The following is a 22,630-nucleotide window of genomic DNA, read 5'->3' on the forward strand; positions in this document are numbered from 1 at the left end:
TAGATTTTATATCTCTCTGTCTCTCTCTCTCTCTCTCTCTCTCTCTCTCTATAGATAGATATATGATATTTAATTATTACCATAAGGATGTTATGATGCTTCCATTACCAATATGTTTGGACATGTCCTAATGTAAGTTATTACGCACGGGTAAAAACCACCCCGTCATAACTCTGTACTGTACCGATTATAATTTTTAAAAAATGATGATGGGTATAATCACTGGCATAATGTTTGTGGCAGAATATAGGAGATCACTCCCAAAATGACAGAGAGCCGCCGGTCATGCGTCCAGCAGATGCCATGTTTTCCTCTTACCGTGCCCGACGCCCGCTGTCCTGGTGTGGCCCGTATCCAATCAGAGGCACGCATACTCCGTCCGCTTCTTGGCCAGTCAGCTGTCACACACACACACACACACACACACACACACACACACACACACACACACACACACACACACACACACACACACACACACACACACACACACACCTTAACTGCGCTGTGATCGCAGGTTAACCATTAAATGTGTGACCCACGCAGGAGGTCGTTCAGAATTAAGTCCCGCTGGGTAACAAACCCGCCTGCAGACTGACAAAGAGCGATCAGCAGGCACACAAACTGCTCCACGTTGACTCCTGTGATAAAACTTTGCTTTATTCACAATTAGAGATCTGTCGTTGTCATATTTACAAATACATAATGCAAGTAGGTACACTAAGAGACGGAGAGCAGAATTTACATGGGTCAACCCTGCCATCTCCAGAAAAACAAAACAAAACCTGAATTATAAAATTAATAAACGCGGTGATTTTGCAAAGCCAGGTTCCCACCCAACTTTTAAAAGAGTGACCTCAGGGCCTAAAAGGGGGGAAAGTCTTGGGCGTCAACAGCGCACCTGATCACCCCGAGTCACACCTTTGTTCTGTGTTTGGGTTATTGCAGCGCACGCTGTCTAATGAAGCCACGACAACACTGTGACTACAGACAGCTGGCTCCTCTGACTTCACCTGGTGGGTTATTTAAGCACATTTGTCTTCCGAAACCTGCTCAGACACACATTTATCTCCCCTTTCAAAATAAATCACTAAACTGAGAAGGTAAAACATTAATTCATAAGAAGCTGATCGACTTGTGTCGTCGATCCAAATGTCTCGTGTGACTTTAAATACATCCCGAGGTTGTTTGGTTTAAATGAAAACACTAAATCTTGAGCATCCCGTAAAATTCTTTGATACCACCCACATTAATGAGCAAGATCACTTTTTGTAAACCGAAACTGTGACGTGTCGTGCCTTTCACTTCGTCATCAATCACATGATCAGCCCTGTGCAACAACAATCATACCGGTAGGAAGGCTCGATCGTGTCCTTAAAGGAGCAGGCCACAATTCGTGACAGCAAGACGGCTCATCAAAACCAAAAAGAGGTTCCACTGATTACAGCAGAGGGTGAAGCTGTGAAGAAAGATGCATTGTGGGGTTTTTCACAAATCCAGAGGAATTTCAACTTTTTTCCCTCCTCTCACTTTTACAGGAAATGCAACGTAAAAATTAAAGGGAAAATCTTTCTGATAATCTTCAAAGCTGTTGAAGAAATGTTTGGCACCGATGTACGCCGAGGCAGCAGGCCCTCAGACGAGTGGAACAAAAAGGTATTAAAGGGCTACATGAAACAGGGGCTGATGGGAAACATGATAAAACACACACACAAAAAAAAATGTAATTTTTTCTGTCGAGTACAGTTTGATCGAAAACAGCAGCCCAGACCTCGTGTACCCTTTAAACGAGTTAACCTCCCTGACCATCTGTGACCTCCAGATGAAAGTGAACAGCGGGTCAGACAGATGTGGGTTGTTGCCCGTTGCGTCTTGCTGAGGTGGCACAGCACACACGCCAAACCGCCACCACTGTACAGATGTGGCGTTACAGCAGGAGACAGAAAGATGTATACTGACTTATAAGTGACTGACAGGGATGTGCACAGAGTCATCTGCCTGCAAAACCTCCAGATTTGGGAAAAAATACAAACACACACACACACACACACACACACACACACACACACACACACACACACACACACACACACACACACACACACACACACAGAGTAATCCAGTGAGCATTAGGGTCAGATTAGATAAAATGTCATTGCGGGACACTCACTTGAGCTTTAAACATTTTACTTAGAAAGGCACAAACTATGATTTCCTGGTAAATTATTTTTGATGTAAGAAATAAAAATCAAAAAAAGACATCTCCTTTTCTTTTCATGAGAATCCACAACATTTTTCAGCCATAACTCAGATATAAGCATTGTGAAGGACTCTTCCTAGATCAGTCTTTATTAAGTTGTTTCCTTAATTGTTAATTTCAAACCTAAAGTTTTCCACTGTAATTGTTTTTTTTTTCCTCCAAAAAGTGCAATAATAATAAGAGAGCTTAATATCGGTTCCTCTCATTCTTCCACAGTACCTGAGGCCAGTGACTGTGCTACAAAGTCCGCGTCGACAGACAAAACAAAATAAAAGAAAGCCAGAGTCAGGAAAGAATTGAACTTGAGAACACTACAACATAAAAATAAGTTTTCAATGCAGGGATTTGACTTTGAAAACTGAGGATTCATTTACAAAAAAAAAACAAAACGAAAAAAACAAAGAGGAAGAAAAAATACATAAAAATCCTCCAGATTCTGATTTATAGATGAAATGCTTCCTGTGTCGCTCACATTTAACATCAGCATAGTTCACCTTTTCCTCTTTCACCTTGATCCCAAAAAAAGACACACCAAAGAAAATAAAATGAACAATTTCCTAATAAAGGAGCAGATTTCTTGCACTCGAACCACTTGAATGGTTTCCCCTGATCAACAGCTGACTGTTCGAACAACACACGTTCTTTATGGAATCTAGAATACAACAACTGTTTCAAACAGTATCTTTTTTCATATTCACGCCACGGTATTCGAGTTTCATTGTTACAGCTTTTTTTTTTTGTTTGTTTTTTTTAAACGTTTTTCTCGAGCCCCTCCCCCTCACACTGCCCTCATGTGGTGATGCAGGTTTGTTTATTTTTCATCTGTAAAGGAATCAGGAGTCTGTTGTGGAGTCGCTGTGACTGCAACATTCCTTTTACTCGCTGGGGAGCGCTGGGATCGAGAGAGAGAGAGAGAGAACTCAAGCGGGGAGGTACATGGTGACAGCGGGGAATGAAAGGAGTAAGGAGGTGAGGGGAAGGGGGGTAGCTGGAAAGAGATAATGGGCGGTGGGGGGTGGGGGAGTCTGTGTAGTTGCTTCCATTTAAAACTTGACAGTGACCACAATGTTTCAAGTTCTCTCTGTTCTCTTCTTTCACTTGTGCCTCTGGAGCGCTTTCCTCTTCCTCCTTTTGAAGAAACAACAGCACCTGCACAAACACAAAGGCATGGCTTCCTTTAGAAAAGCAGGTATTTACACACATGTAGATACTGGTACATAACACCGCTTGTGACGGTTGGGGTTCAGTAACCAGCTCTAATCTGGCTTCCTTTCTTTTAACCAGACATTTCACTTACTGTAATCTCATCATTTGTCTTCATAATAGTTATAAATGAATTAAGGAAGTCGTGGACTTTTAATAGCTCAGATGTTCATGTTTGAAACTACAAATATTTGTTTTTGGGGATCATCTTTGAGGATCATCCATGGCACCTAATCGACTCGACTCTGCTCGGTCTTTAGGGTTTTCCACTAGGCGGCAGTGTCATGTACCAGGTGCTTTTTTAGTGTTATCCACGTGAGCCGAGTTGAGCCAAAAAATGTGACGTCAACAGACTCCATGGCGCTCATTAGCCGGGGAGTGATGTGAGTGGATGAGTCATGAGAGCGACCCCTTCAAAAGAATCAAAGCCGCTATTTTTGAAACACGGCAACACACAAACGACACCGTGGTCTGACAGGGTGCAGACGTTTGCACTGTCCTCCATTGGTGCGTTGTGTTTGTCTCGCATGCGAATGACGTCACAGGACTGTCGAGCCTCCTTGCTACAGCGACCCCACCCACACTGGGGTGGTACACAAGTGTAACGGAAAACAACCAAAACCCAGTAAGAAAAAGTCGAGTCAAGCCGAGTAGGTGCTAATGGAAAAGAGTCGCATAGCTCAACTATGATGATGGTAATCTAGCTGGTCGCCTGTTTAAAATTAACTAGAGCTAGCAAAGTTGTGGGCTGTGAATCACGTAGAAAAAAGACAACGTGAACACGAAGAATGTTTCAGAATGTTTCTAAATTAAATGAGCCATATTCCATCCATCCATCCATTCGCTTCCGCTTATCCTTTTTCAGGGTCGCGGGGGGCGCTGGAGCCTATCCCAGCTGTCATAGGGCGAGAGGCGGGGTACACCCTGAACAGGTCGCCAGTCTGTCGCAGAGCCAACATACAGGGACAGACAACCATTCACGCTCACATTCACTCACACATTCACACCTAGTGACAATTTCTATTATCCAATTAACCTATCCCCACAAGCTGCATGTCTTTGGACGGTGGGAGGAAGCCGGAGTACCCGGAGGGAACCCACGCAAACACGGGGAGAACACGCAAACTCCACACAGAAATGAGCCATATTCATTTAAACATATTTCTGAGGATTAAAAGTGGCTGTTGTTGTTTTTAAAAACAAAGGAGTTTTAACAATAAAGTAGGTCTAGCCTGCTTCACTACACTTACAGTTATATTCTTCATGTGCAACAGTTAAAATGTTCCCCTCCCTGCTGGTGAACTTTAAGTCCCATTATTAGCATTCCTACTACGCCTCAGCTGCTACAACCTGATTGTAATCCTGTTTTTCTGAAACAGGATTAGAGGTTTTTACTGGTCTACATACACAGGACGCTACAAACAGAGATATGACAGTGCCACACTCATACTTGATGTTTTAGTCAGACTTAGAACAGAGGCTGCCATATTTACAGCAGGTAATAGCTCCAATACTAGATTGTCATAGAGAAAATCTGATTTCTCATTATCTTTATATTGTTGTGATAGGTTAAAACAGTGTATATAAATGCACTGCTGTATTTCTATATAAACAAACCTAAGTTCACTGAAGTAGGATGCATGGAAACACTATGTAAAAAGGCACAAACTGCAGCTCGTTAGTGTGACTAAGTGGCTGCCTGTACTCAGCCGACAAAAGGTTTCTCCATAGAGGAGCTAACAACAAGGAACACAAAACGATTTAGATGCTTTTCAGCACCAATTTTGGATTTGGACTTGTTATTGAACCCCAATCCAAAGATGAGCAGCACTGAAAAAGACAAGCATGTGTTTTCTGTGTGTGAATGTGAGGATCTCCCCCCCCCCCCACATACTTGGTTTCGTCAGGTACGTCAACCTCGGTGGGAGCGGTGATGGGAGCGTTGGAGTGTCCGGCTGTGGGATCATCAGTGTTCAGCTCGCCATTTGTTGAGCTCATCACCTGCAACATTAGAGAAGGACACCAGACTGAATCCAGTAGATGAACATTCACAGGATCAAATAAATGCACCTTGACTATCACAAGTCATCCGCCCTCTCAGGTAAGAAAACAGTTAAGCAAGTAACCCAGGATGAGCCAACTAAAGCCAACAAAGTTTAAAGGACGGGTTCACACAGTTCATTTCTGTCTTAAAACACAAATAAGGCACCGAACAAGTATTGAAAGAGATCTTCCTTGCTGTGATCATTTCTCCTGCTTTTTGAGGCGGGTAAGAAATCCTTTCCTTCGTTTTTACTCCAAAATCTCTTCTTGTTGCTAAAGTCAGTTTGAAACACACTGAAAAAAAAAATAAATCAGCTGATGGACAGCTGAACAAGAGAAAGGAAAACTGCAAGGAAAACCTGATATGTGAATACAGACTGCAAGACAAGAATGTGAACCCATCCTTTAAATACTGCAGTTCGATTAGCCGACACTGGGTGGCGCTTGTGCACCACAATGTCCGCTGAGACGTATTTCTGGTGACAGAGTGTACACACTGAAAACAGCAAAAACACAAAGATTATAGTTTTGATTGCTCTTCCATCATCTTAAAATAAATGTACAAAAATAGACTGAGCTGTTTGTCCTTTTGGTGTTTCTTTTATATTATTATTATTATTATTATTATTATTATTATTATTATTATTATTATTATTATTATGAATTTGTATAGTAATCTGTATTTATTTTTTTATAAGATACTGCTGGATGTCATCTTTGGATGGCCTTGAATGCAAGCAGCCTAGAAGCAGACCGACAGCAGTGACACACAGGATTCACACAGTCTGATTCGAGCACAGAGTCGAGACAGAGCATCTAACGGGCAGGCAGTGTGAAGTCAGTGAGAGAGGTGGGGGGGTCAGACACACAGACAAACCTATGTGGCCTCATGCATGAGCCATCAAAGCAGCAGCTGTAGCAGCAGCAGTACCTGAACAGAGCCCCCCAGCCGCTCAGCTGTGAGGTGCGACCCCAGAGTCTCCTTATTGGTCACGGGAGTGGGCTGAGACTCACTTCCTTTGGGCTCAGGCGACTTGACGCAAAGAGCAAAAAGGGTTGAGGCAGGTGGGTGTGAGGTGGTGAGAAGGGAGAGGGGGGTAAAGAAGGTTGTGGGGGTTATGGGTCAGGGGGTGAAGAGTGAGGGAAAGGCAATGTGGTTGAAGAGGGTGAGGGCAGAAATGTGGAAGGACAATGAGAGGAGGGGGGGGGGGTTAAAAAAAAAAAAGAAAACAAAAACAAAAATTATAGAAGACATCTCCCAAGCAAAAGCAGGCTTGTTAAGACGAACTATGTTAATAGAGGAGTAGAGGGAAGCAAAAATTTATGTGAAGCACAGATCAACACTCTAGTAAAATCATGCAGGAGTAAAAGAAAACAGCCTTGATCGGCTCAGCTGGCACCGCTGAGTCTAATTAAACGGCGACAACCCTCCACGTCATCACAGATTCTTTAAACTTAGCTGTGGACTCGGGTTTACAGTACAGCAGTTTTTACACTCTGCTTTCACTGACCTAAAAAATATATATACAAATATGAAGTTTGGCTACAGATGCTCACGGAGAGTGCTTTCTATTGATAAGCTGTTTTAAGCAGGATGTTAAAGCTTTTACAGCCATTACTGTACATGGTGCAGAAGGCCGTGCTCTGCGAGCTTTAAAAGGTGGAACGTTATCGCCGAGCCAATTGCATTAAACAGAGAGTAATAAAAAGAGGCTAGAGTCCACAGTAACAAGTCAATCATAAAGTCAAATGGATTCCTTGTACAGCTTTACTGGAACCGATGAGTCAGACTCACCTAGTACAACTTCATGATCAGGAAAATTATTTGTTATCACTGGTTATATTTTATAGATGTTTTTTTGGCATAATAAAACCAATGAATCATTATCCTATCATTAACATTATATAAAAACAAAAACAAGGCTCGGATAGCATGCTATTAACAACAAAAAGTCTACGCTTTGTCACAGACTAAGCAAATAAAGACGGATGACAAATTAAAGGAAAAACATGAACCCCTGATCGCCACAGTGAAGTGATCTGGTGACTCCGGCATCTCCCACCTGGTATGGGCCCACTTTTCAATTCTATTCAATTTTATTTATACAGCTTAAGGTGCTTTATATTGTAAGGTAGACCCTACGATAATACATAGAGAGAAAAACCCAACAATCATATGACCCCCTATGAGCAAGCACTTTGGTGACAGTGGGAAGGAAAAACTCCCTTTTAACAGGAAGAAACCTCCGGCAGAACCAGGCTCAGGGAGGGGCGGGGCCAGCTGGGGTGAGAGAAGGAGCCTAAAGGGATGTTTGACTGCTCATTGATACAATGCTATGCTGAGTGGCTGTTCTGACAGGAGTGATCTCTTCCAGGATAGTCACTGATTGGTTTGGTGATTATGAAAATAGTGTGAATCGTGTGCTATGGCCCCAAAAGTCAGGAGATATGAGCCCAAGTGAACACCAATGGCACATTTTGAGCTTGGCTGCAAGACGGTGCTCAAACCCTCCAGGAGAGTTCAAGAGGTATAAAAAATCCAGGTGGTGTCCTGGCAGCTCGTCACCTTCCTAAAGTTTGGATTTTCTTTTCATTTATTTGTCACCCGTCTGTACTTTGTCATTACTGGTGTGAACAATGCAATTTGCATTTTCAACTCATGCATGCAATGACTGAGCTTAGCGTGGCAAGGTGTGAAGAATTTAACCAAGTCAAAAACGATGCTTTGTTTCACAGCTGGAGAGTCTCCCTCGTAACGGCACGTGCCCGTTAATTTGCTCCAAAGGCATTCGTTTTTTTGTTGTTTTTTTTACTTTACGGACTTTGTGGGGAAGCGGGCGTCACTGCCGAATAGTCAGACTGTAGACGTGAACAGGAAGTTGCTTACATTTGGAAACAACGAGAGTGACCTCGAGAATAAACCTGACTGGTTTGGGTGGTCACCCAAGCAACTATATTGGTAGGCGGGTGTGGTGATTGTTGTGTTTTAATGTCGTTGCTGATAACCTCACCGGGTTTTTGGTCTGCTGTTGTGCTTTGTCTCTGCTGCTGGGCTGCACGGGCGTGTCACTGGGGATGGGGCCTATCGGCGTGGGCTGCAAGGCAAACGCACAAAAGCACAAACAAAACAACCTTAGTAAGAAAATTTTTAAAAAAAACAACAAACAAAAATAAATAATATTATTGCTCTCGTGATGAGAGACGCTTTTGGCAATTTGGTAATCGGGTTTGCAAAAATAATTAGCTTTGCTTTATTGAGAAATAATTACAGTGAGAGCAACAATATAAATGCAGCCATGGGTTGATGACGCTAGCAGAGGTCAGGTGGGTTCAGTGAAAGGCACTCACGAGCGATTTGCCGACCCAGTCATATTCGTAGTCGAAGACGTAGCCGTTCCTATCAAACAGATCGGTGAAGAGCTTCCTCAAGTAATCGTAATCCGGCTTCTCAAAAAAATCCAGCCTCCTCACATAGCGCAGGTAGGTGGCCATCTCTTCTGTACCAAAAGATATTATACTGTGAAATCTGCACCACTTTAATTTAAAATAAATACACCCGAAAGGAGGAAAATAGCGCTCTACTGACCAGGGAAACTTTCACAAAGGACTTCAATCGGCGTTGCTCGTTTGGTGTCTCCAATTTTCTGATACCTCTCCTTCAAGGTGTCGGCCTGCAGGGGAAACAAGTTTAAATGCATACTGTACTACAGATTCTACTCTAATCTAAATATGAGCACGTGCTGCTGCTTGAGGCATCCATGAAGATGTCCAATATTCAAAACGGACAGATTCTCAAGTCGTGATATCACACATGTGCAGCGCCTGCATTTGTGCCGCCGCGGCTCTTTAGACTCAAAAGTTCGATCACTTTTGCCACATGTCATGTCGATATCAGCACTTTGCAACATCATCTCAGCTGCAGACATTTGTTGGTGTGGGGAAAAAAATCCCACAAATCTAGGGCAACCTGTCACCGACCTCCTCACTGGCACGGGAAAGTGAAAGGCTTCTCAGCTGTTATTTAATTTTCTATCACACATGATGGGATGTTCTTCTGCTCTAACCCAACCACATCCCCCGACCCTTCAGGGTGGTATAGTTTTACACTCCATACAGGGGTTTAGCACAACTCTGTGCGAGTTCCTTAGCTGCCAATATATTGATCGATAAGCTTCAGCAGATTTTCAAGCTCACTCTCCTGTTGTGTGTTTGTGTTGGCCAGAGCGATCCAACATCCCCCACATTTATACATCCCTCACATTCATCTACCAAGAGCTTCCACCCACATAGCAAATGTTCAGATGAGGTGTCTTGTCTTCTAGTCTGTTCTGTGTACACCTTTGATACTGATGCCTTCAAAAAGCAACCACAGCAACTCTGCAGCCTGCTGAAACCGGCCCTTCAGACACCTGCGACTGTGGCCGTGCTCCTTAGTCATGTAAGCTTTTTCTCGCAGCTCTTAAGATGCAAAACAAGGTGCAGAAGGTGGTTTCCTGTCACATCTGATTGTTTGTGTAGAAAAAGGTGTGTAAAGTCAACAGAAAAATAAAGAGATAATATTTTAAGTATCTAACTGTGCCTATTTAACTGTTTCTCAGTGTTTCAGTTTCTAAAAAGCGAGATCTTAAAATGTCACCAGTCTGAGAGGATGCTAACGTTGAGTGGGTGTCAAGTATCAAAAGAGAAACCGCTACGCCACGCATCAAGTGGATTACAAGACAAGCGTTATATCAGCATGAGACAACACAAGCAAATCGCTGCAGTACCTTTAGGCCTTGCCAGGGAAGGCTGCCTCGAAGGAAGTACATGAACATGTGACCCAAGGCCTCCAAATCGTCCCTTCTGCTTTGTTCTGGAAGTACAAGATCAGGATGAAAATTAGGTTAGCTGTGATAAACAAATTCATTTCATAACCAGCTGGTAAGACTAACACTGGCTTCAAAGAAACAAAGCACGAGTCCACTGTTCCCGTCTTAAAAACGCCTCATCGAGCCTTAAAATGAAGATGGCCAATCGTGCGTCACGAAGAAGCAGCAGACTCAGCTTTTTACGCCAACTACTGATTAAGGCAACAAACCGATCAATGTTCAAGTTCAATACACTGAGATCTATCCTTATCAGGGTTCATGTACACTAACAATGGCAATCATGCTAGGCGGTCACATGAAGGTTGTTATCAATGCGATAACCAACAGCCAGTCCAGGGTTTACCAATCTATTAGCACGTTTATATAAAACAGGCATTGCTGGCAGCATGTGCCCAAAAAAGGACAAGAGTGCTAGCAGCAGATTTTACAGAGGTTAATAACTTTCTAAAAGCACAAACATATCGTCAATTTTTTTTATTGACTTCATGGCTATTTTTGTTTTCAACTCTTCTGTAGAAATGACCACCTCTGTGACACTGAAAACTCTGGGTTAAACCTACAGTTACCGTGCTGGGCCCATAATCCTGCATTGTGCTACAGGCGTATGAGGTTACTGGTTAAAATGCTTCCAAATAACCCAGAAATCAGAAAAATCTGATTAATTTAACAATCCTAAAGTATCCCTGGTTATCTCGTACATCAACAACATTCAGGTAACACCCAGTGACTAAACAGATAACAGTATGTAAAAATCAGGTTAATGCCATTTGTTTGCAATGCTGCATTTGTGAGCAAACCAGTTAGGACATTCACATTAAACTAAATATTCATGCAAATAAAGTTTGCATATCCAAATTTAGACAGCTAATCAAAGGCCTATTCCTGAGACTTCCTTACCCTTTCCCAGGTGTGTGTTAATGCTCATGTAGCGTGCCGTCCCAGTCAGACTCTTGTGCTCCCGATAGGGGATGTGTTTTTTGGTCTCGGGGTCTATGTATTCTTTGGCCAGACCAAAGTCAATGATGTGGATGGTGTGCTGCCTCTTGCTTCCTGGCCGCCCAACAAGAAAGTTTTCAGGCTTCACATCTCTGTAGATCAGACTCTTGGTGTGGACATACTCCATCCGTGTTATCTAGGTGAACGATCCGTGTTAGCATTTGAAGTTTTAATCGCTCTGCAAGCTGAACAGTTTCCAAACATGAAAACTCAAAGCAGTTTATGTAAAAGGCGATAAAAAGAAAGCCTGCCCGTTAAAATGTTAATGGCAGCCAAAACAAAGACAAAACTGCAACAGCAGAACAAGCATGTCCACCTCAGCAAAGGTTTAGAACATAAAAACATCCTAAACCCAAGCACTTGTATCTTTACTCAATTTTTTAACATTTGAGTGAAAAAAAAAAAAAAAAAAAAAAAAAAAAGAGTAAGTGTTAAATGCACAGGCTTCTCTTATACTCTCATGTTGTGGCTGATGTAATATCTTACCAGTGTCATCTTATATCGACTAAGATTTTAACACCAAATTCAGACTCAAAGTAAAATTGGAACTAGATACTGCAGAACTTTGTACTCTTCTCCACTCTGTTTCTAGCTCCAATGATAATGTTTTCCTCATCTTCCAGGCAAACACTTTACTAAACTAAAATTCGGACTTTCTGGTATTTACCCACTAAGTTCAGAGTCAGGGTGAGGGGTCAGTAAACCTGCCCTCTGGAACAAGCCGCTAACGACAACATTTGTATTCACAGTTGCACTATGAATAACTTTCTGGGAAGCCTGAGGTCACCAAAGCAAGCTCCTCTGAACACATGCTCACTCCTCTCCCACTTTAGGCCTTACCAGCTGTATGGCTATCATGAGGACAGTCTTGAGAGAGAAGGTGCGGTCACAGAGGTCAAACAGGTCCTCTAGACTGGGCCCAAGCAGCTCCAGCACCATGGCATTGTATTTCCCACAAGGACCAAAATAGTACACCTGAGGGATTCCCTCTGTGGAGACACAATAACAAAGTTAGTGAGACTTTTTAGATTTTGCCTTATAAATTAATTGACTGCAACACAGTTATTGATAATCAGCTTTGCATAATCACTTTTGAGATTGACTTTTAGTTTCAGTGTGTTACTAAGCCAGAGTTTGTTACACCAGTGGTTCCTGCTAGGTCAAAAGTACTACATGCTGTCGGTGTTGTAGTCAGTCACAACAACTGTAAATGTAACAACAGCAGTGAAAACATGAATGATGATGTACAAGTTGTTTTAAGTGTTAACATAAATTAAGTTTAAAAGTGCTTCGTGTGCTGAATTATGGCGCTGGTTTGTTGATAAGAAAGAGTGGGAGGAATGATAAACTCTTATTTCCTCAACAGGTTTTTCAGAAACAGGAGTGGCTTAGTGCTTTCTTTGTCCTCTGAAGCAGGAATAAAGGGAAAGGTGTCAGTGAATGTGAGCAGCGCCCAACCAACAACTGTACAAAGCCTTTGTTACCAGAAACTGCCACACCCATCACAGTCTGTGTATAGGACGACTTCCAAAGAATGTGGAAGGATCAACCCGGCTGATATATTTACTTTCTTTAAATATATCAGCGTTTTGTCAGTGGAACTTCTGGGGGCGTGGCAAAACTGTTACGAAAACACACACCCCCTCCCCCGATATGGAATCATCAGGAACGCAGTAAACTCTTGCTTAATTTTTCAAAATCACGAGTGCGTCTGAAAATCACCAGGGAAGATTCAAATCTCTTAAAATCAACTACAGTTTGTGCAGATGTTACACAGTAAAGTTTTTTGACCCGAGGCTGTGGTTTCCATACGCTTTATTCTGACGACAACGACGACAACAACGACGACAACTACTGAGATCAGGGAGGATCCAGATTTATCATTTCCTTATAATGGTTAATCCACCATCATGCACAAGCTCTTTCACCAAAATTATATTTTTAATCCTAAATATAATTATTGTTCTTATTTGTGAAAAGTACAAAAAAATTGTTAAGTACATGTTTTTTGATTAAGATGCCAAATTACAAGTCTTTACTTGCATTGCTGAGATGAAAAATTTGTTTGAGTGATTGAAAGTTAGGCTTCATTAATTCTCAGAGATTCTTTGTGTGGGCTAAAATTTGGGTTATCAATATACTAATTTTCCTATTTGTTTATTTATTTATTACAAAAGCACAAGAAGAACAGACTTGCTTATCTGGACAGATTTTTTTTTTTTTCCTTTCAGTCTTATAACATTTTTTTTGTCATGAGCAGGGCTTTTGAGCCAAAGCTAGAAAGTCTGCAGCTTAATGCTGAATTCATGGTACCAAATTTGTGTCCATTTGCATAACTATTTGGCTACACAGAGAGAAAGATCATGGGTATGCGACCTACACAAACGTGCTTGTGTCCAGACTTCTAAAAACCTACAGGGACGATGCTGTGCATAGATTAAATGCTGATTTGCTGAAAAGGAAAGGAAGTGACAGCAGAGATCACCAAATGGAAAATAAACAAAGATATCAGTTCTCTTATAGGTTATAAGTACAGTACTCTCTGCAGTGTGGAAGAGCCACCCCCAGAATGATTGTTTGACACATGTCTGACGGGGTGGTAAACAGCTACAAAATGTAGGCGATGGTCTGCAAAGCTGTGCACAGGACCGAGGTACAGAGCCGCACGTGTGTGTTTCAGGGTTTAATGCTGTCGTTTCTCAATCACTTTGAATGTGGTGAACGTTGCTGAACAGAGCTGAGGATCCATCCATTAAAATATGCCTTTAAACCACAACAGTGCTCCTACCACCAGATTTACATAAAAATAAAATAGAAAGAGTAAAATACTAAAAGAATGATCAAGCTCTAACATACAAATCTAAGAAGGAATTATAGTGAGACGGAGACGAAAGAGTTGTTTAAAGAGCTAGGGATCTGACTGTAGGACTAGTCACGTATTTCTCTCTCATTTAAATAACAGCTAGTAAATCAGTTGCCAGGAACATGCTTAGAGTGGGCACAACTCTGCATTGCCTTAATGGTAGTTTAACATTGCAACAGGACCCCAGTGCATCCATGCACACGCATACACACAAACAAGCACGTCCGTCTGCACTTTAGCCTCTAGGATTTCACTGGTGATGGAATGGACTGTATTGACATTTATAGAGCACCATTATACTCTTGCTGACCACTAAAAACATTTTACACTAAAAGCTACATTGACTTTTTTTAAAAAAAAATCTAAACTTGAAACATAAACATCAAGGACTCTATTCTTTGCATGTATCCAAACCAACAGCCAGTTTGGAATCACCAATTAAATGCATGTCTGTGGTCTAATCCGACAGATGAGGCAGTGATGAGAGATCACTCGGAGGCTGGCTCGTCAAAGCTTGGCCCAAATCTAGAGGGCATTCAACTCATCACGAGAGGAGAGTGCAGCGTGTATTATAATCTTCTGCTGGTGAGCAAAGCTTGTACAGAGCAGCTGTGAGCACTAGTCTAAAAATGACTGGTGGCACAAGCTGGGAGTAAATGAGGTGATTTTTGTCAAAAATGTAATATAGACCATGATATAACAATAGCTGTGCAAAAGAGGATATTGTCTCAAGCATAACGACAAAACAGGGATCCTTCAATAACACACAAAGCAAACTGAAACGCCCCTGCTAGGATAAATGGCTGTAATTCTAACTGTAACATAAAGTCGTACAAAAATATAAACTGTGTGTTCAGCATTGTGGGAAAAGCTCTGGCTTTCACTGCAAGCCTGTGTCAGTGGCGCTCCGACCCTTGCTGTCTTGACAATTTCAGACAATTCACCCAATTGTATGTGCAGGCAGTCCTTCTCAGGCGACACAGCAAGAGGGAAGGCGGCATCATGCTAGTCGAACACAATGTTGGCCTACAATAAAATGTCAGACTTAAGGGCCAAAGAGGAGAAGGCTGGGGGAGACGGGGCAGCGTCAAAGAGGAGGGTAGAGGAGAAGGAATCCATATTAAAGATTTAGATTATAGAGTCGAGTATATTGAGGAGAGAGCAGGAGAAGTAGAGACTTCCATTAGGTCCACTGCTCTGAAGAGGTTCTTACAAAGTTGAAATATGATCAGCGTTCGAGCTTTGAAAGACTGAGCCGGGAGCTAAAAATGCAACACAGCTTTAAAGCACAACAATCTCCAAAGATGCAGTCAGGTTAAAAACCAGCAGCGTGAGGATCAAACAGCAATACTTTTGTTGAGTTTACGTAAGTTAATCATTAATTCTATCTGATAACTTTAGATTTTAACCTCTGCAAAAGCATGTGTGGCCCGATGACACCACAGCTTAAGGACACAGTTGTTAAAATAATCTTATCAGTCCAACTTTGAATAATACCAGCAGCAGTAAATATATAAAAGCACATGATTTTCCAGGGTGACAGCAGGTGGGTGGATGAGCCTCAATGATTTGCAGAAAACACTATCAACAGAGATCCTGTGTCACCAACATGCTGCATCATGCCACTGAAAGCCTTCATGATTCTGAATATTAACAGCCGCAATATTCGAGAAGAGACCTCCATACAAATGACCCTAATTACATAACATCCATGCAGGCGTGATGAGATGACTCGAAGAGCTACACCGCCTATGAAATGCCATTAAATGATACCTACTCTCTATAAACTGGAAGATGGAACTGAAGCCAGTCCCCTGACGGTGGTAAAGTGAACGATTGCTAGCATTAGACTTCTTCTACAAGGATATGTCAATGACTTGCTTTGCTACTGGTAGCAGAAGCAACTGCAATAACAGATCCATTTTAAATTTTCAAAAAAATCTGCAAAGTGGGAGACAGGATTCCCAACAGCGGGGATCTGTTCAGGACAAGAGAGAATTAATAGTGTGCAGATAAGCTCCTCCTAGGCGTTAAGCACCGAGTAGTCCGTGCTGTGACATATTTGAGGCTCTCCGGTTGGGCAGGACTAACAGGGTCACATGTCCCCATTAAGCCAAGTTGACAACATAAGTAGATTTAATCTATCGCCTTGATTCCTCCCATGCTAGACGGTCAAGTGAGCCTTCCTGACATATCACCATGTAGTGGCCAGTCATCAGCTGGAGATGAGGCCTCTCTGCTGAGCTCTAATACTGTCAGCTCTAAAGTGTTATGCAAGTAGCAAAAGAATGAATCACAGTGAGATAGAGTCAGATATTCCTCATTACTTTCCTTGATTTACACACACAGTTTGCAAAACTGGACAATATTATGTAGCCACCTGTTGAATGTGAACATCTCTTAATGTCAGAAAGCAGCCAGATTGCTTCCTTTATTTAAAATAAATGAGCCTTGCCACAGAAATTATTCATGTGTGTATGCTTCCATTTTCAAAAGATTAAGACAAAAGATATCTGGCATGGGTCGGTGCAAATCACTATTATTGAACCTGTTTAGAACAGGAACATAATATACTTCAACCTAAAACAAATTAAACCACCGACAGTTCAAGTGAACAACCTTGATTATCCAATTACACTGGCACCTGACTATTAGGCAGTCAGTGTTTAAAGGATAATGTGGTGGAAGAAAAAACTAAAAGTGTAGGAGTTCAGGGAAAGCTGGCCTGTGGGGTTGTTACGGCAGTGCTACTGCAGTAAAAACTGCTGAGAACCCTAATTTTACTCAGTGAAAGCTATCCGAACACAAAGTACATCACAGTTTGCTGCGTATGGAGGTCTGCAGTCACTCAGCGTCCATGCTGACCCTGTCCAACGCCCCATGCTCACAATGGGCATGTGTGAATCAAAACTGGACAGGAAGTGGAAGGAAGATTGCTTGGTCTCATGACGCATACCATTATTGTGCACACCCAGGTGCGTGTGTGGTTCCAGCAGTTGGGAAAAAGGCAAGCCAAAGCGGTGTGATACTCTGGGCTTCTTTGGCTTGTTGTCCCGGTGAGTGACAGGGGAGGACTAAAACAGCCCAACAGTGCCATGTGTGGGATTAATGGCTGTGAGCCACATCAGGGACACTTTAAAAGGCCAATGATCACTTGGTTGTTTTTAGCACCCCTGAGGGATGGCTACTGAACAACAAACACAGGAATGGAGAGGATATGTTTTTGCATCGCTTAACTCCACACTTAGTATCGGTGCTGAATTCAAGTGGATAGGGACAATTGTGTGTCTTCGCCCAATATCAGTTTGAGTAAAGACAATATCAGAGTTAAGCAGGTGCAAGAAAATGAAACTTCTGTCTGATATAGGGCAAGCTCTTGTTTTGCTGTAAAACTATATATATGTTCAGTGTATTTTTAAGTCACACTTTTAAAATGTCTCCACATATTTTAGCATGAAAATTCAGAGCTGGGAAGGTGATTTACAACATATCTGAAACAAAAATCATGGCAAAGGTTGTGAAATGGCAGCTATACATTTTAGTTTGTAGTAGTAAACTTTAGTGACATGTTCTGACTGAAAACATACAAACATCTCCTAAGATGACCTAAGATGGTAAAAATAAAGCTAAAGACCAATAGTGGTCTCACTGAAAGGAAGAATGCAAGGGAAACAGGCTTGTACTGCAGGAATCCTCTGCTATAATAAAGGAAAGTGGCACAGGAGATGACAGGTACAGTTATGGTTGGCTAAATGTAAATGTCGACTTGTAAGCTAATCCAACGCAGTGCGACTCAAATGAAGAGATTACACCAAAGAGCGCCATCCAGACAAACAAGCCACACCCTGTCAACACACCTTGGAGCGTTTCCCTACAGTGTACAGGCAGCACACAGAGAGGCAGAGGATATTGTGACTAGGGAGACTAGGGAAGCTATCCAAGCAGACACCATAATGGCCCAAATGCTTGTAGAGGGCCAGCTATAAATAGCCAAGGACTGCCCTAATGCCCCACCTCCGTATCAACAGTGGAGGGTTTTTGCTCAGGCGCAAGGAGCCAAGAAACAGGCACGTGTCACTAAATTAGACCAGGACACATGCACTTTACTTGACAGACAGACAAGAATCACTGCAACAACAGGAGCACTTGGAGTAGATTTAGAATAGCACACACAAACGACCAAGTAAGCTTCGTTTAAATGGGTACAGTCGGTCTTTTTGAGTTTAACTGAAAAAATGTTGCACTTATAAATATACATTGATTGGTGTGTAATTAGGTCTTCCAACAAATTGATGCATTCTCATAATATTTGAACTAGTCCATTCAAAATACATAGGAGCGAGGGCTGGATTGCAGAAGCCACAGTGTTGCCCAACATCCTGAATACAGTGGCTGAGACATCACCATTACACATTTATGAATGTAGCTAGAGACCAGCCACATATGTAGGATGACAAAGACGGAGGAGAAGAGAACTCAAAAGAAGAAAATTTAACCAGGCGGGGTTAGAGGGTGAGAGCTGATGGTGAAGCCCATCATGCAGGTGCAACCACCAGTCACCGCCACGAAGCCTGCAGCTGCAAACTAGAGCAAGAAGAGGCCCAGACCTCACAAGCCTTGGAAGAGCCACTGCAGGTTCATAGTTATGACACCATGACACGAGTTCTATTTCCTAAGGAAGAAGCGAGCAAAGGTAGAAGCTATATCTTGTTTACACTTCCAATATCTCGACTTGCAGCGAGTGTCCTTAGTAGCAGGTGGTGAAAGTAAATCACTAAAGAAAAATGGGTGCACTGGATTTATAAAACAAGAGCATTGTTTCATAACCCGCAGTGACCAAAATCCTAACTAACAATGAAATTCAATTAATCACCCATCTTCACAGGTGCTCATGATTGTCTTTCTGCGTAAGGTTTCACTTGCAGCACAGGTAAATATAGTGTGAAAACGTCCCTTCACATTCAACTCCCGCCTGCGCTGTCTATTAGAGGGAAAAACTAAATAAAGAAAAAGAAAATACAAAGTCAAGTCTCTTACCTGAATTCCCCAACTGTTTGTAAAATCTATACTCCAAATGGAGCTGCGGCGCCCTGGATTTTATAGGTTCCTAAAAGAGAAGAAAGGAAGGAGAGTGTTCACAAATCAGTCTGTGTACATATGCGTGCCTACTGCATCAAAAGTTGCTTTTTTTTTGACAAAGAAAAAGTTTTCCTGTGAATGAGATAAATGTAAAACAATTCCAGTTTCCACACCGTGAAAGGACGTTTTAAACTCTCTACACCATAAAAGTGCGAATTTTACCCCAAGGGAGCAACGTTTGTGAGGAACAACCTCGCGTAAATTTTTATGATTGCACTGCCTTGCAATTAACTTAAATACCTATAGTACCACGTTTTACTTATTTTAATGCCGAACAGAACTTTAATTAAGTTTCAGGTCACACTTGAGGGACGTGAGAGGATAAAGAGCAGTTCCAGCTGGTGTACAACAGGCTTTTGTGATGACATGGCTGATAATCAACCTGCCAGGACATAATGTTCATTATATCGCAAGCTCCAGCTTTGCAACCTAAAATGTAATCTGATTAACCCCACTCTCATGATGACAAGGGCATTATAGACAAACGTGAAGGGGATAGAACAAACACACACCCAACTTAATTCCTCTCCTTAATCTTCAATAGCTGTGCCACAGCCTTTGCTAAAACCCAAGTTTTAGTGCTTGGTGTACTGGCTTTACATGCCTAAAGTTTTGTAGCTTTCTGTGTGTTAAGTCAGCTACTCTACATACAAAAATATGAAAATTCCCTAAACTTTATTGAGCCCAGCAACTTCACTTTGATCAAGTTGTTTCCCATGGGCATCTAATTCCAAAGCACTTCTATTTTAAATTATATAAACTGAAAGCTGAAAGGCTGTTAAGCTCCCACATTCACTCCATTAGGCCTTTATCAAATCAGGAGCATCGTCTACTTCTGGTGCCCTGCAAGGACGTAGGAGTGTGAACACAAAGTATGAGCCATGTTGAACACGGTAAGGGACTTTACATCCTTTTATGATAAATGGCTGTCAGGGCTATAAATACATCCTGTGGCTTTTGTTTAAGGTGCTTTCAGAAGACGGTTTAGCGGAGGTGGTTTTAAAAAAAACAAAACATAAGAGCATTGACCAACCTTGCTATAGTGTTGCCTGTGTGCTAAAATGCCACCCACATAGGCCCTGGTTTAATCAAGGTGCCTAATTGTGGGGAAAACAAAAACAGCTGTGATCAGTGTCATACAGCTGATTGGCTTTTTCCTTCTCTGATCCACTGGATTTATTTGGTAATGTTATGTTATGTGTTTTGTAGTGTGCAACTTCTGCAAACAGCTGAGAAAGCTAGCATTTAAGCAGTCTTTACTAATACATATGAAGGCTTCTTGAAGGACATTGAATTGTCTGCCTTTTGCTCTTTGTCAACATGATCCAACACTACTCTGCACATAATGATGTTGATTTTATTAAAAATATTTCAGATCTGGATCCATCACTCCATAAATCTGTGTCCATTGATTTTCTTCAGTCATTTCTGATGAGGTTTCAGTGAACAGTAAATGGATCAACAGGGCCAGATCCTGTGTCAGTCTTTCCTAGAGACATGACTTATACTGCAACTCTACGGTAGTTCTTTTAAGCCTGGCAGTTCTTTTGTCCTTCACTTGTCGAGTTTCATCAAAATTATTGAGAACCCATTACACATGATGGTGTGATATGCCAAGTTTACGGCTAACAGGTCTTTGTGTATCTATCACCTTGCTGGTGAAAAACCGCTGGATTGTGCCTGTCAAACTCCACCATCTTTGGCATTTTTGTAGATTCAACTAAATAAATAGGAACAACTATGTGTTGCTGTGACAGGCTTGTAGTAACAAAGTGTCCAGTTATTCATAGATAAGTGTTAAGTAATTTAACAAAAAAAAGAAAGAAAGAAATATTCCTCAGATACAAACAATCATTCAGTGTCCTTGGAAAAAACTTTGAAAGGCCTCCAGAAAGACTGAAGACCACCTTTAAGCAACCCTGGCTCCTTAGAAGCAAAATATAAAGAAATGAGGGGTGGCTCAAGACATTTGCACAGTGTACAAATGTAAACATAGTATATTAATAAGCACATGGAAAACTCTCCTTTTAAAAAATACAATTGGGTGTAATGAGCTTGCTCATTATGCTAATTCATTATCTCAGTTCATGCCAGTAACAAACACGAACATAAAGAATGAACAGTCAGGTTTTGGTTTGAAAGCAAAAAGAAAGAAAACAGCTGTCAGATAATTAGCCACATAAGCATAATAAAAATTTTTAACAAACTTCAAAAATGTAATAAACGTTAGCTGATATAACAATACGCATAGTTTTCTAGAACATATGATGATGGGATAAGCCTTTGGGTGATCTCAGAGTCAGCATATACATATTTTTCTGCAATTCTTCAAAGAAAAAAAAATGTACAGAAAAGCACAGAGCTAGTGTACACGCCAGAGAGTAGAAACTGAGGAGGCAATAAAAAGGAGTGGAAGCCTGAGGGAGAAGACATGTGACTGCTCTGGGAGGTGGAGCGGGTCTCTCACACATGTCAGGCCATGCCAGGGAGGAGAGGGAGAGAATATATTAAATATATAAATAAGGGGCAAAAACAGATGGCACCAACCCGCAGGACCCTTTAAAACAGCTTACAATAGGAAACAGAGGCTTATGGCAGCTTTACGTACTTAAGAGTCATCTCTATTCCCAGCAGATGGGCTAAGCTATGGTTGTGTGAATGACCAGGGCCGAGCTACAAATGTCTGATGTAACATTTCTGTATATGACAAGGATTCTTCTCAGCTTCCTGCACATATCAGATTTTTTCTTTAATCTGCTTCCTGGACTTACTGTGCATGCTCAGAATGGGAGCTACCCTGTAGCGTGACTGGGCAGGGCAAAAGCACTATGGCGGAAGGAATACAACAGTAGGGTTTCATTGTCTTAAATGTATACTCAGCTGATCCACAGATCGGAAAAAAAAAAAAAAGGGGGGGGGGGTCCTTCACCCCACCCACCCTCCCGCATCGACACCCCCGCACACACTCCATCTATATTACATATGAGGACCGAGGAACCCACATTAGAAGTGACACCAGCATTTAAAGACAGAGCCCCCAAACAGCCCTTCAGGTTCACTGGACTCACGTGGCATACAGATTCTGTGACAGCTCGGACCACAATTCATATTCCAAATCTAGCAAAATAACAAAAGTTCACATCAATATATGCCTGTCAGACCAGCAGCAGTTTTCGGCTCTATATTCTTTCTGATGGGTTAATGGTCAGGTGATGGGGACATTTTGTGTGGTTAAAAGGGCACAAAGGAGCTATGCTA

General features: G+C 41.8%; 1 protein-coding gene across 7 annotated transcripts in view; it reads right to left on the reverse strand.

Moving 5' to 3' along the window:
• Positions 1-644: 644 nt before the first annotated feature.
• The window catches only part of csnk1g2b (casein kinase 1, gamma 2b), a 34,141-nt gene continuing 12,155 nt past the window's right edge, over positions 645-22,630 (reverse strand). For 4 of the 7 annotated variants that reach the window (XM_003445060.5, XM_005451871.4, XM_005451866.4 and 1 more), the window contains 10 exons: positions 19,271-19,340; positions 12,211-12,359; positions 11,272-11,506; positions 10,273-10,358; positions 9,093-9,177; positions 8,855-9,003; positions 8,518-8,601; positions 6,438-6,539; positions 5,358-5,464; positions 645-3,409 (listed from right to left, as the gene is read on the reverse strand). In XM_003445060.5, coding sequence (XP_003445108.1) covers positions 3,355-3,409; positions 5,358-5,464; positions 6,438-6,539; positions 8,518-8,601; positions 8,855-9,003; positions 9,093-9,177; positions 10,273-10,358; positions 11,272-11,506; positions 12,211-12,359; positions 19,271-19,340 — 1,122 coding nt within the window. In that variant the 3' untranslated portion in view covers positions 645-3,354. The remainder of the gene's footprint in view (positions 3,410-5,357; positions 5,465-6,437; positions 6,540-8,517; positions 8,602-8,854; positions 9,004-9,092; positions 9,178-10,272; positions 10,359-11,271; positions 11,507-12,210; positions 12,360-19,270; positions 19,341-22,630) is intronic. The other 3 variants (XM_005451869.4, XM_005451870.4, XM_003445059.5) reach the window with 3 other exon arrangements.

Source organism: Oreochromis niloticus, linkage group LG17 (assembly GCF_001858045.2).
Source record: "Oreochromis niloticus isolate F11D_XX linkage group LG17, O_niloticus_UMD_NMBU, whole genome shotgun sequence".
In the NCBI taxonomy this organism is placed as follows: Eukaryota; Metazoa; Chordata; class Actinopteri; order Cichliformes; family Cichlidae; genus Oreochromis; species Oreochromis niloticus.